This window comes from Littorina saxatilis, linkage group LG6 (genome assembly GCF_037325665.1).
Source record: "Littorina saxatilis isolate snail1 linkage group LG6, US_GU_Lsax_2.0, whole genome shotgun sequence".
Classification (NCBI taxonomy): Eukaryota; Metazoa; Mollusca; class Gastropoda; order Littorinimorpha; family Littorinidae; genus Littorina; species Littorina saxatilis.
Genome location: NC_090250.1, coordinates 24,231,061 through 24,246,330, shown reverse-complemented (window position 1 = coordinate 24,246,330; position 15,270 = coordinate 24,231,061). Strand labels below are relative to the sequence as shown.

Genomic DNA, 15,270 nt, shown 5'->3' with positions numbered 1-15,270 from the left:
GCTAGTTATTTTTCGATAATGACCCAGCAACCAAACAAATAACGACCCAGCAACAGCCTGAATCCTCGATAGTGCAATGGGTTGAGAAGTTGTTCTGTTTCGGTACTACTTTTTGCGACTGAAAAGTTCCGAACGCTCTAATGTACGAAGTATACATCTCTGGAGGAAACAATACAAACATACCGCATTTAAATTAACAACTACAGGCCTGAAGACATGAATCTCCCTATAAAATCCATGAGTGCAGTTGTTTTCTGAATCTAGATCTGCCGTGCTCAAACGTTCATCACAAGCAATTTCCCAAGGCAAGTAACTCATACTTTGTCTGGCGACAAGAGTAGTTCCCCTTCTTTTCACTCAGTTTCTTCGACAACAGACTGCAATCCGACGGTCAGTTTTCAACAATATTTCATTTAATAAACAGATCACACGCAACCAAATGCACACATCTCATCAATTTAAACAACATAAAGCGGTTTCATACACTATTTTCCCCAGAAAACTGAACTTCATACAGTTTTTAACGTTGGAACACGGGTGCAAAAGTTCGTCTGCTAGTCCCATTTCACGAAAGAACATTATCCTAAGCGATACCAAAACATATACAGAACACACAATATCTGCCTTTGCCGCCACAGCAGAATAACAGCATAGCTGTGTACTTGATTTTAGTCCAAAATAGGAAAACTGACAAGAAGTGTTAACAGAATGGAATGATTTGCACGGAACTATACAACCGCGCATTAATCGATCGCCTGCGCAGGTTGACTGGTTGAGTGAATAGGATTCGATCAAACTTTCGCAAAAAAACTCCTCTTTTCTTTGAATAACTGAAGAAAGGAGGAATAAAGAGGTTACACACCTCGTCTCAGTGATTATAAAAAATAATGGTCTCAGTTCGCGGTCATGAAAAAGCTCGCTAAAGCTCGCATTTTTCATGATCCGCTAACTTCGACCATTATTTTTAATAATCACTGGGACTCGGCATGTAACCTCTACATATACCACCTGCAATGATAAAATCATTTGTTTGTTTGTTTTTGCTTAACGCCCAGCCGACCACGAAGGGCCATATCAGGGCGGTGCTGCTTTGACATAATACGTGCGCCACACACAAGACAGAAGTCGCAGCACAGGCTTCATGTCTCACCCAGTCACATTATTCTGACACCGGACCAACCAGTCCTAGCACTAACCCCATAATTCCAGACGCCAGGCGGAGCAGCCACTAGATTGCCAATTTTAAAGTCTTAGGTATGACCCGGCCGGGGTTCGAACCCACGACCTCCCGATCACGGGGCGGAAGCCTTACCACTAGGCCAACCGTGCAATGATAAAATCATAAGCTACAAGTAAAAATGTGTAGTACAAGGGAGGTGACTGTTATTTTCTGTGTTTGCTTTGTTTGCATGGCGATTTTCCTTTAATGCAGTAAACATTTGTTTTAAACAAAGACAAAAGTAGGTGAAGAAATCAAATACCTTCAAGTTTACAAGATTTTTTAATTATGTGCATCTCCAATTTTAAGTTTTTGTTTAAGCCGCTTCTAAAAACCCTTCTTGAAATTTGTTTACCACTTGTTTTTGTAGACCCCCTAGCAAGAGTGATGCAACCAAACACCTTCAAGTATAGAGGTTTTTGATTTTGTGCATTCATCCCCCCCCCCCCCCCCCAAAAAAAAAAAAAAAAAAAAAAAAAACCAAGTGTGTGCTGTTTTCAGTTTTAAAGCCAGGAGAGGCTCAAATAGCAACTCTTGAATTGCTAAAATTTCACTTTCAGCTGGTTAGTTACAAAAACCTTCAAGTTTACAAGATTTTTTACTTTTGTGCATCTCCAATTTTAAGATTTTGTTTAAGCTTATAGGAGCTTCTAAAAACCCTTCTTGAAATGTGTTTACCACTTGTTTTTGTAGACCCCCTAGCAAGAGTGATACAACCAAACATCTTCAAGTATAAAGGTTTTTGATTTTGTGCATTCTCTCCCCCCCCCCCCCCCTCCCCCCCATTTGATGTTGTTTGTTTGCTGTTATCAGTTTTAAAGCCAGCAGATGCTCAAATAGCCCCCTCATGAAATGCTAAAATTAATTTTCAGCTGGTCAGTTACAAAAACCTTCAAGTTTACAAGATGTATATATTATGCATCTCCAAAAAGCTTGTTTGTTGTAAAATTTATAAGTCAGGAGAGGCCACCTAAACCCTCCCTACAATGCTAAAATTCATTTTCGGATGGGGGGCGCTGCCCCCCTAGACCCCCCACCGAGGACGCTGCCCCTGCACCCCGCCGGAGCCTTAGCGGCCCCTGCACCCCGGCCTTCCAAAATGTTCAGTCCCGTCAACATTTTGGGCTCCCACCCATGATGTTGGTCTATGTAAGCAGATGCCAGCGCAAGCAATCTGATGCAGAGTCAGGAGGCGGTTTGGTACAAGAGCACCTTAGAGGCCACAGCCTCTGCCGTCTAAGGGATCTGTGTGTCTACAGGCACATTTGGTTTCTGAGGTTCAAGCGGAGCTGTTGCCTCTGCTCCCAAGTTCCTGTGTCTGGAGGAGTTTTTGGTATGGAAGCAAACCTGTAGGTTGGGGCCTCTGCCTTTCAGGATGCCAGGACTACAAAATGTGTGTCTTGGGATACATTTAGCTTAAGATTCCAGAAGTGGATCTGTGCTGTGCTGGGTCTGCTGCAAGCACACTAGAACCAGCTCGCAACAGTTGAGGTGAACAGATTGGTGACCAAGACCATCATCGGTTTCTCTCCGAGTGATGGGTGTGGGCGGAGAAAGTCTCCCAGACTGAGGGCATTCTCCCTTCTGTAGCGGATGAGACTCGACATCTCTTCCTTCAGAGTGTCACAACCTTCAAACACGTGTGTGAGGTGTCCAGTCTTGCCACACTGACAGACTACCTTGTCCCAGTAGACATCCTCTCTCTTCACATGTTTGTGACAGAGTCTGCTCTCTTTCCTCTCTTTTTAGCTTGGCTAGCAGTTTGGCTTCCTGGCAGGAGAGCTGAATGTCTGTCATTGGCATGGTTGACATAGCCGCTGCTTTTGCTGCTTTGTCCGCCATTTCATTTCCCCGGATTCCTGTGTGGGATACATGATCTAGCAGGCATGTGTAGCTTAAAAGGCATTAGAGCTGTTATCACCCCCTCAGGTGTTCCTAAGTGTGTGTGACGAAGTTGTACATGTAGCTGCATACTCCATCATATACGGAGCTGTTGCAAACCCCCTTAGTTTGTCCTTAATGTAAAATATGGCAGCTTGTTTGCTAGTGGTTTCTGACGACCTTGTACAAATAGCTTTACTCCATCAGATACGGAGCTGTTGCAAACCCCCTTAGGTGTAAATTATGGCAGCTTGTTTGCTAGTGCATGGTTTCTGCCGAGGTTGTACAATTAGCTTTACTCCATCAGATACGGAGCTGTTGCAAACCCCCTTAGGTGTAAATTATGGCAGATTAGTGTTTGCTAGTGGTTTCTGACGAGGTTGTACATCTAGCTTTACTCCATCAGATACGGAGTTGCTACCACCCCCTCAACTGTTGCCCTCAGCCTACAGCCTGCGTCTGGGAGAAAAGCTGACCTTGACCTGCAAGATTGACGTCAAGCCCGACACCCATGTGGAGCTCCACATGATCTACAAGCAGGGAGAGGACGTGAGTCTTTGTCTAACTTTGGCGTGTTGCAGACCTGGGAACCCATAAGATTTTGCCCGCATTGTGTACGCATTATTGTCTAGAATACGATCAGTACGGTCAGTGGGGAAGAATACGACGAGAAAAATTCCTAAACTACTAATATCTTCACAAGAGCATCCTAAAGCCAATCCAGTATGTTGACGTGATTGTGTTGCATTTATCTAAAGTTTATTTGTTTTTAAATGTGTATTGTTGCTGTTATTAAGATTATTATATATTTAAGATTGTAAGGTGCTTAGAATTTTAGGATTTGAGCCCTATAATTACACTTATTATTATTATTATTATTATTATTATTGGCACAGTTTTTGTCAGTAAACATTAAAAGAAGCATTTGTTTCAAATGTATTGGTAAACTTAATTAAAGGTGCGACAGACATGCGTGAAGCATGTTTGAATCATTGATGTTCAAATGCTGTATGGAGTACGCTCATGTTTCTGAAAATACACCAAGTTTGTGTGGGAATAATCCAAGTGCAAAACAGGGGTTCCCAGGTCTGGTGTTGTGTCTTCACTTTCTGCATGGGATGTTGAGTATCTTGGGAAGGTCAGAGGGTGGTGGAATAGTATTCAGATTTGCCGGGAACAAGACTAAACATTACACAAGTAATTGTGTTTCAGACATAAAAAGAGATGCAGTGGAACCCTCCCCCCCCTCCCCCTCCCATTTTAATGTCCCCCTCTCCTTACAACCATGCTTTTTCCAGATTTTCTGTTCAGATTCTCTGTACATTTTTCTTCATATCAAAACACCCTGCCATTAAGGACCTGATTTTCTCAGATTGTTATGGTTACTGGGTCATTCTCAGATCATTATGGTTACTGGGTCATTCTCAGATTGTTATGGTTACTGGGTCATTCTCAGATTGTTATGGTTACTGGGTTATTCTCAGATTGTTCTGGTTACTGGGTCATTCTCAGATTGTTATGGTTACTGGGTCATTCTCAGATTGTTATGGTTACTGGGTCATTCTCAGATTGATGTCCCAGAGGGGGGTGACCTACTTCATGAAAGAAATACGACCATCATTTTCCATCAAATCAACTTATATGCTGAATACATATTTATGTTTTGAACCCAAATTTGAATACTTTTTCTTTGCTCATTTGTTTGACATTTTAGTTTGCAAAAAATCGGCTGATTGAAAAGCGGCGCCATTTTGTGACATTCTTGACGAAAAACAGACGTTTATCTCCAGTAAACTAAGAGTGAAGAGTGCAAACCAAGTGTACAGGTGCAAAGAGATTATGCGCATGTTTATGACCACAATATCTGTTTTTAAAAGAAAATTCGTTTTACTCAGTAATTTGACTCATGGCCCCAAAATGCTGTTCGGTCGAGGCATCGTGTCAGGAATTACCCCGCACAGATAACCACTCATGGGCACACAATAACAATGTGTTTGATCTACCTTGCAGGGACACTTTATTTGTACACATGACTGCAACACAAACACAGCTTTTGTTACTAAATACATAGTTTTGTTTGCCGGTAATTGCAACATGAATCTCAGAGGAGGTCGTGGTGTCAGACATTTTGGCCTCAACAGAACAAGACGTTTTTGCATTTAATTAAATAATGAACACATTTTTTTTTTTTTAACTATTTGAACACAATTTCATCCTGACATGAGCCTAGAACCAGAAATGCTTACAACAGTAGAAATGGTTGGTTATTGAGCGTGAGACTTGCAGTTTTACTTCCGTGTCTGTTAAATTGTCAATGCCTCGACCGAACATGGTTTTTGACGGTTACGTACTTGGCCGCTCCATATAAGGGAAACCAACAAGTTTCTTTGAGCTTTTTGTCCATTTACAATTTTATCACACCCTGTTATATTGTACATGAAGTTTTCAACGATTTTCTTTGAACTTTATTTTTCAATGACTATGTGATAATGTCACGCTTTTGGACCATGACTCTGAGAATGACCCTACTCTTAAAAGGGGGGGGGCGGGGGGTGTTTTCACCGGAGAACTATGGGATTCACTTAACTTTTCCTGTTGAATGTGTGTGTGCTTGCGTGTGGGGGTTGGGATATGGGCCAGTTCCATGCCTATCTGGATGTTTTTACTTCGTATGTTTTTATATTTTGGGTTGTTTTCATATGTTGTCTGGTTATTTCAGAGAAAACAAATGACACTTTTCCATCCATTGTTTAAATTTTACGGACAATAAATAATCATGTCTTATTTTTTATGTTCCACAGGACCGTGTCAACCTGGAAATACCCAAGCGAGAGCGCAAAAAGGGTGACCATGGACGGGAATACGATGAGTTGACACGTAAGCTGGAGATCCACAACATGACGAAAGCGGACACCGGAGTGTACGGCTGTGTGGTGGTGGGCCTGGGAACGTGCCCTTCGTGTGATGACAACAAGCAGAAGACAGATGTCGTCATCAGTGTCTACGGTAAGCCTGCTAGCAGAAAGATGGTGGGGAATGCTCTGTATGCTTGAAATTGTATGGTTTGATAGTCCCCCGAAAGCGGCGTATGGCTGCCTGAATGGTTGGATAAAAACGATCATACATGTAAAAACTCACTTGTGTGAAAACATGAGTGAATGTGGGAGTTTGAGCCCATGAAGGAAGAAGAAGAAGAGTACAGTTGAATACCAATTCTGTTGGATTACCATTTCTTGAACATTTCTGAAGTTAGATCTTTGAAACTTCAGATGTACAGCAGTCCCTGCAATGTACGGCCCCCGGCGTGAGCGGACACCTGACATGTACGGACACATTTGCTCGGCACGGAGTGTTTTCCTTCTATATTTGCCCCCCCTTAAACGGACACCTGCAAAACGTGGACGCGGACACTCATTTTCGGTCCCAACAGCAGGTCATACCTCCAATGTACGGACAGACCATCGTCAAATTTTCACAACAAAATCGATAACAGAGCAGTCCGGCTCTTGGTACGAAGATCACAGCCGCAATGGCGTGATGACCGTCACTGATAACTTGAGTGCACGTGTACGGTACCCATCAGGAGGTGGGGTAGTTTTGGTCAGGAGTGAAGAGTACATGCGAAGATGCCAACATGTAACTGCACTGAGCTCTTTATTCTTGTCTGTTGGACGTAAACAACAGAAACCACAGTCGATGAAGGTCCTGAGCGAAAGTGAGTGAAAAACCGGCCACAGTTCTCAGCATCGTGTGTCTGTGTGTAACCTCTTTCATTGACAAGATACTCTTGTTTCCCCTCAGCCTTGACCAGTGAGTTGGTTGCCTAATCTATGAACCCTTCAGTTGTCTTGCTTTGTCAAAAGTTACGACACAGTCAACTGGTTTTGCTCTGAGTGAACAGTGCAGCTGGCCTCAATTAGCTGACACCTCTCTGGCCACAGCCCCCAACAGTACATGGCTGGAGGGAGTGAGAGAGAGGAAGTGGGGGTGGGAGGGGGGGGGGGTGGAGGGTTAGCTGGCTAAACTCTGTGGGGTGTCCGGTGTCACTGCATGTCAGCAGGAAGAGCATTGTAGAGAAATAGAGAGGTGTACTCTTCCACAAAATGTCCAAGCATCAGTTGTCACAGCTTGGGGTAGGCATCAGTGAGGGAGAGTGGGAGCTGTGTTATGTACAGTGTATTTCCGACTGAAGAGTGAAAAGTCACTGCCATGCCACATGATCGGCATGCAGTCAATAAAGCCAGACAAGAAAAAAATAAATCACATGATTATGACATGCAGCTCTATCTGCTGCTATTTATTCAAACTGGTTTTCAAGCTTATTCTTGCAAAGCATCTGCACACGCTCCTCTGTGCTGTGTTTGTGTGGCTGCTTTCGTATGTCAGCGCATGGTGAGTGTGTTCACTGCCTTGAGGATTTATTTTATCTCTTCTTTTCAACACTTTTCAAACAAATCCTTTTTACAAAACGTTTAAAGAACTATTAGGAGTTTATTGTTATTGTTTAGTAGCCACAAGAAGTGATTAGCATAGACTCAATCCTGTTGTTTGTGTGTCTGTGCGAGTGGAGTGTATGGCCCGGGGGAGGGGGTGGTGTGGTCACCCCTCCCGTGACCGGACACCTGCAATGTACGGACAGTTTTGCTAGGGCCCAAGGGTGTCCGTTCATGAGAGGGACTGCTGTATAGCCTTGGCTTGATGACATTCAGGTATGATCTAAATCAGTTTGACCATAATTTTTGGGTTCATTTTTAAGCCCTTTCTTTGTAACTTCACATGCTTCAAGAGTGACCGATGAGCTTTAAACATGAGCAAAGGCTGGATTAGCCTGGTCATATTATAAGGTCTCAGTGAAGTTCAGGTATACAAGCAGCAAATTGTCATTTTCTTAAACGTTTACGGAGCAGCAGATAATCTGATTCTGATTCATTTTGGACAAGACGAAGGTTAGGCGCGTGAGCATTGATTTTTTTCTTCATGTTCCTACTGGTTTTTGTGGTGTGCAGAGGAGTCATTTGTGTACCTGACGCCCTCAAGGAAGGTGTTGAAGGTCAACGACACAGCGGAGGCGGTGTACCTGTTTGTGAAGATAAACGCCTTTCCCCAACCAACCATTCACTGGTTTCATAATGGGCGACGCCTTCACGACAGTGTTCTCTTCAGAATGCAGTAAGTCCCCTGGTGACTGTGTGTTTGTGTGTGTGTGTGTGTGTGTGTGTGTGTGTGTGTGCGTGCATGTGCCTGTGTGTGTGCATGCATGTTTGGTTCAATTCCGTGTGTACGTGCATGAGTGTGCGAGGATGAGTCATGGAAATTGACCGCAAAAACACAAATTTCAGTGTCCGAAAAATTATTTTTTCTGAAAAAAGCAAAATAAATAGTGTCCACAGGAAAAAAAGCACCCCTGCAGCTTTTCACAGGATGCTTGCAAAAGATACAGTGTGTGTCAGTGTTGCTCCCAGCCTCAGAGAACAAAAGGTTAGTTTGACCCGGATTGAAAATAAGTATAGGTCAAAATGTCCTGGCTTAGTTCGCTGCGTAGGAAATTTGATGGTCAGAAGGTGAACGTGGGAGTTTCAGCCCACAAACAAAAAAGTAGAAGAAGTGTTTGTGTTGGTGCATGTGTGTTATGTATTTTCTGCCTGTTTGTCCATCATCAGTAGATGCCTGATGACATGTGGTTACCTGTGTTTTTTGCTCATTCAAAGGAATTTATCATTAGGCCAAAAAAAAAATAGGTCTGTTTACGGTAACATAGGCCAAAAAAATAGGGTCGGTAGGTCGGGATTTTTTATTTTTATTTTTTTTTTTTCTTCCAAAAAACCATATTTTTACGTTATTTTGCCCAAAAAACAAGATTATTTTTTTTTTTTTTTTTTTCCCCAAATGCCAAAAAAAAGTCTAAGGTCGCGCGAAAAAACTAGGGTCGGTCGGGTTACCGTAAACAGACCTATTTTTTTTTTTGGCCTTACATTTCCATACATGTGTGTTCAACAGTCAAACATCGAAAGCAGCCAGCCTAATCATTCTGGGTCCACGGTCGTCCCACAGTGGTATCTACACCATACGTGCAATGACGCCAGACAGAAACGCTTCGGACAACATCACACTCCTGGTGTATGGTGAGATAGATAGATAGATAGATAGATAGATAATTTATTGCCAAGTGTACAATACATGAATGAACATAAAAAATACACGAGGAAAGCAGCTTGCTGTGTGATAAAAACAAAAATAAATAGCATTCATACATCACTGGCGCATAGCATCATACATACATGGGTAAGACAATTTGGTATCACAGTAACTAATACATACACTATACAGACATGGTGAGAACTATGAGACTCTAAGAGCTATCGGAACCCCCAGGACCCCCCCCCCCACCACTCCCCCCCCTCTCCAACCCCTGTTCCCGAACTGAACATGTTCCATACTGATAAAATGTACCTCTAAAACAGCACACACGCTTTGATTTACAGTGGAACTCCCATTTTGATACCTCTAACGATCTGAGAAAACCAGTCTTAAAAGGAGTGAATCTTAAAATGGAGGTGAATTTACAGCGGTTATGGACAATACATCTGAAAAAGGCAAGGTCATAAAACGGGGGTCTTAAAAGGGGAGGTCTTAAATTTGGGGGTGGGGGGAAAGGGGTGGGGTCTTAAGAGGGTTCCACTGTAAAAAGTTGCGTATGGGGACAGTTTTCTCATATTAGGCTAGTCTGACTGGTAAATTTGGATTATCAGCAAAGTGCAGGGAATGGAGATCAACCAATGACTATTGTCTCCAAATCATTATTCAATCAGTGCTGAAAAAAAATGTCAGTGGCACAGGAAAAACAAAATCCTCTTACAGCGACATTAAGGTATCTTGTATCTTCTTGCTATGGGAAGATCTGTAATGAAAACAAAAACGTAATTGGTTTAAACAAAATTTTATTCAAAATTCATCACATGAAACAATGGAAAATATACAACTAGGACATGCACTCAAGCAAATGCTTACTTTACGCGACCAAAACAATACTAAATTACACAAATGTTCATAATGGTGGACATAACAATAATAAACCAAAACAAAACAAGACCAGAAAGTGTTTACCTGTGTGCAGGCAAGCCGACAGTGACCATTCTGCCTGTGGGGTCGCAGAAGGGGCAGGTGATTGTCCAGACGGGGAACGATCTACCCAGCCAACAGGTCTACTGCCAGGTGGAGGGCATCCCCTTTGGCAACGTCTCCTGGTTCTTCCATGAGGTGAGTGTGTCGCATGCACAGGTGACACTTACATCCCTGCTTCTTCTTCTTCTTCCTCGTTTGCTTCTTCAGACTCCTATCCTGTGGCGCATACAAATTGTGCCGTCTTCTATCGAGGCTGCCAGGTCGCTAAACAGCTTCTCCGTGATTTTGCAGATATAAGTGATGGTTAACAAAATCCTTAAGCTTTGATTTTGTATAATTGCTTCAAGAGAAAGCCAAAAAATAGTGTTCAACGACCTGGCCAGAGCTAGAGGACAACCCCCAACACAAAACTTTGTGAAACTGTGGAAGACCTGCGCCGAACCTGCGAGTTCCTGCGTTCAGCAGGCCTGAGATTATAAGGACACAACCGTCGAACGCTGAAGAAGAAAGTGTTCAACAAAAGTTTAAAAAATGACATGTGGACCTAGAGGTCTGTGAAGTGTACAGTCACCAGCAAAAATATAAAGGGACAAGCAGTTTAGACTTCAAGGGCCTCGAGGTCAACATTCTTGTGCATGTTTTGTTTTGTCTGTAAGAAAACGTTCCAGTAACTTACCTTTCTTTGGTTTTTTACATTTAGTCAAGTTTTGACTAAATGTTTTAACGTAGAGGGGGGAATCGAGACGAGGGTTGTGGTGTATGTGTGTGTCTGTGTGTGTCTGTGTGTGTGTGTAGAGCGATTCAGACCAAACTACTGGACCGATCTTTATGAAATTTGACATGAGAGTTCCTGGGAATGATATCCCCGGACGTTTTTTTCTTTTTTTCGATAAATACCTTTGATGACGTCATATCCGGCTTTTTGTAAAAGTTGAGGCGGCACTGTCACACCCTCATTTTTCAATCAAATTGATTGAAATTTTGGCCCAGCAATCTTCGACGAAGGCCGGACTTCGGTATTGCATTTCAGCTTGGTGGCTTAAACATTAATTAATGACTTTGGTCATTAAAAATCTGAAAATTGTAAAAAAAAAAAACCAAATTTTAAAACGATCCAAATTTACGTTTATCTTATTCTTTATCATTTTCTGATTCCAAAAACATATAAATATGTTATATTCGGATTAAAAACAAGCTCTGAAAATTAAAAATATAAAAATTATTATTAAAATAAAATTTGCGAAATCGATTTAAAAACAATTTCATCTTATTCCTTGTGGGTTCCTGATTCCAAAAACATATACCGTACTTTCCGGGTCATAAGGCGCGACTTTTTTCCTCGAGTTCGACCCCTGCGTCTTGTATAAGGAAGCGCCTAATCCGTGTATGAAATACGAAAAAGACCGCTTGAGTACCAGTCAAACAACTTGTGATAAGGCATGTTTCAGCTACTAGGTACTGCCCTGCCTTTGATCTGGCCGCACACACAGATTTCCACTCTGTTAAACTCGGTCACTGACCGGTCACTGACCCCGGTGCAGGAAGTGTTTCCTCTCTCAGATATGACAGGGGAACCACCTCTCATGGCAAAAACTGGGTCATTGACCCCTGGGAAGAAGGTCGTGTCTATAAACAAGGCCACCCAGCTATCACATTGCCTTTGATCTGGCCGCACACACAGAGCACACATATTTTCACTCAGTTAAAGTCGGTCACTGACCCCGGTGCAGGAAGTGTTTCCTCTCTCAGATATGACAGGGGAACCACCTCTCATGGCAAAAACTGGGTCATTTTGGTGCGCCCTATCGGCCCCCTGCGTCCAATGGGGGACTGGATTACAATTTTTATTAAAAAGAAGGGGGTGCGTCTTGTATAACGAAGCGCCTTGTCACCCGGAAAGTACGGTAGATGTGATATGTTTGGATTAAAAACACGCTCAGAAAGTAAGAAAAGTGTGCTATCCTTCTCAGCGCAACTACTACCCCGCTCTTCTTGTCAATTTCACTGCCTGTGCATCGAGCGGTGGACTGACGATGCTATGAGTATACGCTTTTGCTGTAAAAATGCTGTGAGTTCAGTTTCATTCTGTTAGTTCGACAGCTTGACTAAATGTTGTAATTTCGCCTTACGCGACTTGTTCATTCTTAATTTTGGAATGTTATTTCCCCCGAAGTCGGCGTATGGCTGCCTAAACGGCGGGGTAAAAACAGTCATAGACGTACAAAACTAGTGTAAAAAACAAACACATGAGGGAACGCAGAAGAAGAAGAAAGTAACGGGTCTATCAGTTGCGAATTTCATCAACCGTAAACTCTAATTCACAGGTGCAACCAGGAAATTTTACGCAGAATGCATCCTTGTGGGAATCCATCAGCCCAGATCAGTGGAAGCGGACCACACAGTCAGGAACACAACAGGACTTCATCCTGACGGCCAGAGAAACCAGGACAGGATGGTACCGCTGTTCCGCCACCAACGAGAATGGCCAGGATCACGATGACATCAAGTATATTGTGTCTGGTGAGTTACAGTGTTGTGTAGGCCACATTCATAGCTCTTTGTCCAGTACAAGTCTTTAGCTTGCAAGTTCATTGCTCTTTGTACAAGTCTTTAGCTTGCAAGTTCATAGCTCTTTGTACAAGTCTTTAGCTTGCAAGTTCATAGCTCTTTGTACAAGTCTTTAGCTTGCAAGTTCATAGCTCTTTGTACAAGTCTTCAGCTTGCAAGTTCATAGCTCTTTGTACAAGTCTTTAGCTTGCAAGTTCATTGCTCTTTGTACAAGTCTTTAGCTTGCAAGTTCATTGCTCTTTGTACAAGTCTTTAGCTTGCAAGTTCATTGCTCTTTGTACAAGTCTTTAGCTTGCAAGTTCATTGCTCTTTGTACAAGTCTTTAGCTTGCAAGTTCATTGTTCTTTGTACAAGTCTTTAGCTTGCAAGTTCATTGCTCTTTGTACAAGTCTTTAGCTTGCAAGTTCATTGCACTTTGTACAAGTCTTTAGCTTGCAAGTTCATAGCTCTTTGTACAAGTCTTTAGCTTGCAAGTTCATTGCTCTTTGTACAAGTCTTTAGCTTGCAAGTTCATTGCTCTTTGTACAAGTCTTTAGCTTGCAAGTTCATTGCTCTTTGTACAAGTCTTTAGCTTGCAAGTTCATAGCTCTTTGTACAAGTCTTTAGCTTGCAAGTTCATAGCTCTTTGTACAAGTCTTTTGCTTGCAAGTTCATTGCACTTTGTACAAGTCCCTAGCTCAGTCAGTAGTGCCCTGACTTTCTAACGAGTTTGTCACTAGCAGTGAGGGTCAAACCCAGGTTTTGGCCCGGCAATTATTTCCCCAGAGTTAAGTTTGTGCAGATTTTTCTTTGTGTGCAAACATCCCTGTGTGCACACGCAAAATGAAGATCTTATTGCTCAGAGCTTGGCAACAAGAACAATCAAATAAAGAAAAATAATAAGTACAATGTAGCGTTTTACTGTTCAAAAGTCGAAAATCCTAAATGTTTAGCAAAAACGTGCTTCAGCTCAGGACCATACCTGCACACACAATAGAAATGAACACTTATTTGAGCAATGTCTCTTGGTTTTTATGCCTTAACTCTTACCAGTTCGGGGGTTTTAGGGCATATTTTACAGTGCTGTTGGTGCCTACTTGCCGAGTGGCTATCTGGGGTCATATTCTAAATGAAATATAGAAAGTTATATATCAAATGAAAGGAAAATGAATAAGCTTTTCATATTTGCAAAGAGAATTGTGCTATCTTTAAAGGTAAAATTTTTTATGGGGGTGACAACATGATTTTTGTTGAAATTTGTACGCCCATTTTTTGGAACACGTGACAAACACAAAGAAGACATTTTTTTTGTGTTCAGTTTATTTTAGATATGCTGCTAACTAGTCTGTTTGGGCATTCATTTTACATAACATAGCAAAGTTTTATAGAGTTTTGCTGATAAACAAAAAAGTTATTGTCACCTATCCCCACCCAAATTTCAAAGTTGGACGTTTCATGCCTAAGGCCCCCCCCCAAAAAAATATTCTGTTTACGGTATCCTGACTGACCCTATTTTTTCGTGCGACCCTAGACTTTTGTTTGGCATTTGGTAAAAAGAAATTTGAAAAAAAAAAAAAAAAAAAAAAAAGGGGCTTTGTTTTTTGGCAAAATAACTTAAAAATATGTTTTGGGGACAAAAAAAAAAAAAAAAAAAAAGTCCCCACCTACCAACCCTATTTTTTTGGCCTATGTTACCGTTAACAGACTTTTTTTTTGTTGTGCCTAATACTGCATTTCTATAACTAACTTATAACAAAAACCCAGCTTGTTTCAGTCATAAAGTGTGTCTTAAATATGAGTTTATCCACTGTCCGACCCATCCAATGTAAACAAAAAAAACCAAAAAAATTATAATTAGATAATTGGTCAGTGGAAAACTACAGGGGGGGCATCGTAAGCTTGCTTACGATGGGCAAGGGAGCGAACTGGTAAGAGTTAACAAAAATAATAGAAATAAACACTATTCGAGCAATGACTCTTTTGCTCTTGTGTCTTAACAGAAATAATAGAAACAACCACTATATTTGAGCAATGACTATTCTTGATCTTACAGACGACAAAAAAGTCCTGACGATATTCGACAAGGCCCCCATTGACCCGGTGAAAGGCGACCTACTACGTGTGGTGTGTCGGGCCAACCGCTGGATCTACCAGTCGCTGTCCATCTACCGCTTCAACCCAGTGGCCCCCGTGCGGCAGTTGGTGGAAGATCTGCTGGACATGAACATGACCAGTGTGGACAACAGCACGGTCAGCGCCATGCAGGACCCTGGCTATCGGATGGAGACTACGGAGCGGCCAGAACAGACACAGTCCTATGAACTGACCTATAGCAGGTAAGGGGTACAGAAGAACCCCCCTCCCCCCCCCCCCCCCCCCCTTTTTCAGACCTCAGAAAAATCTGAGAAAACAAGGTCCTAAAGGGTTTGGGAACGCAGTCTTCAATTGTTTTTGTTTTTTTAAGGGGGATTGTACAGCAACGCAGACTGTGTACATTTAGT

General features: G+C 42.2%; 1 protein-coding gene across 1 annotated transcript in view; it reads left to right on the top strand.

Moving 5' to 3' along the window:
- LOC138968805 (vascular endothelial growth factor receptor 1-like) overlaps window positions 1–15,270 on the top strand; it is a 121,978-nt gene that overhangs the window by 81,343 nt on the left and 25,365 nt on the right. The window contains exons 5-11 of the mRNA XM_070341449.1: window positions 3,507–3,649; window positions 5,902–6,106; window positions 8,107–8,269; window positions 9,098–9,222; window positions 10,215–10,357; window positions 12,547–12,742; window positions 14,823–15,105. Coding sequence (XP_070197550.1) covers window positions 3,507–3,649; window positions 5,902–6,106; window positions 8,107–8,269; window positions 9,098–9,222; window positions 10,215–10,357; window positions 12,547–12,742; window positions 14,823–15,105 — 1,258 coding nt within the window. The remainder of the gene's footprint in view (window positions 1–3,506; window positions 3,650–5,901; window positions 6,107–8,106; window positions 8,270–9,097; window positions 9,223–10,214; window positions 10,358–12,546; window positions 12,743–14,822; window positions 15,106–15,270) is intronic.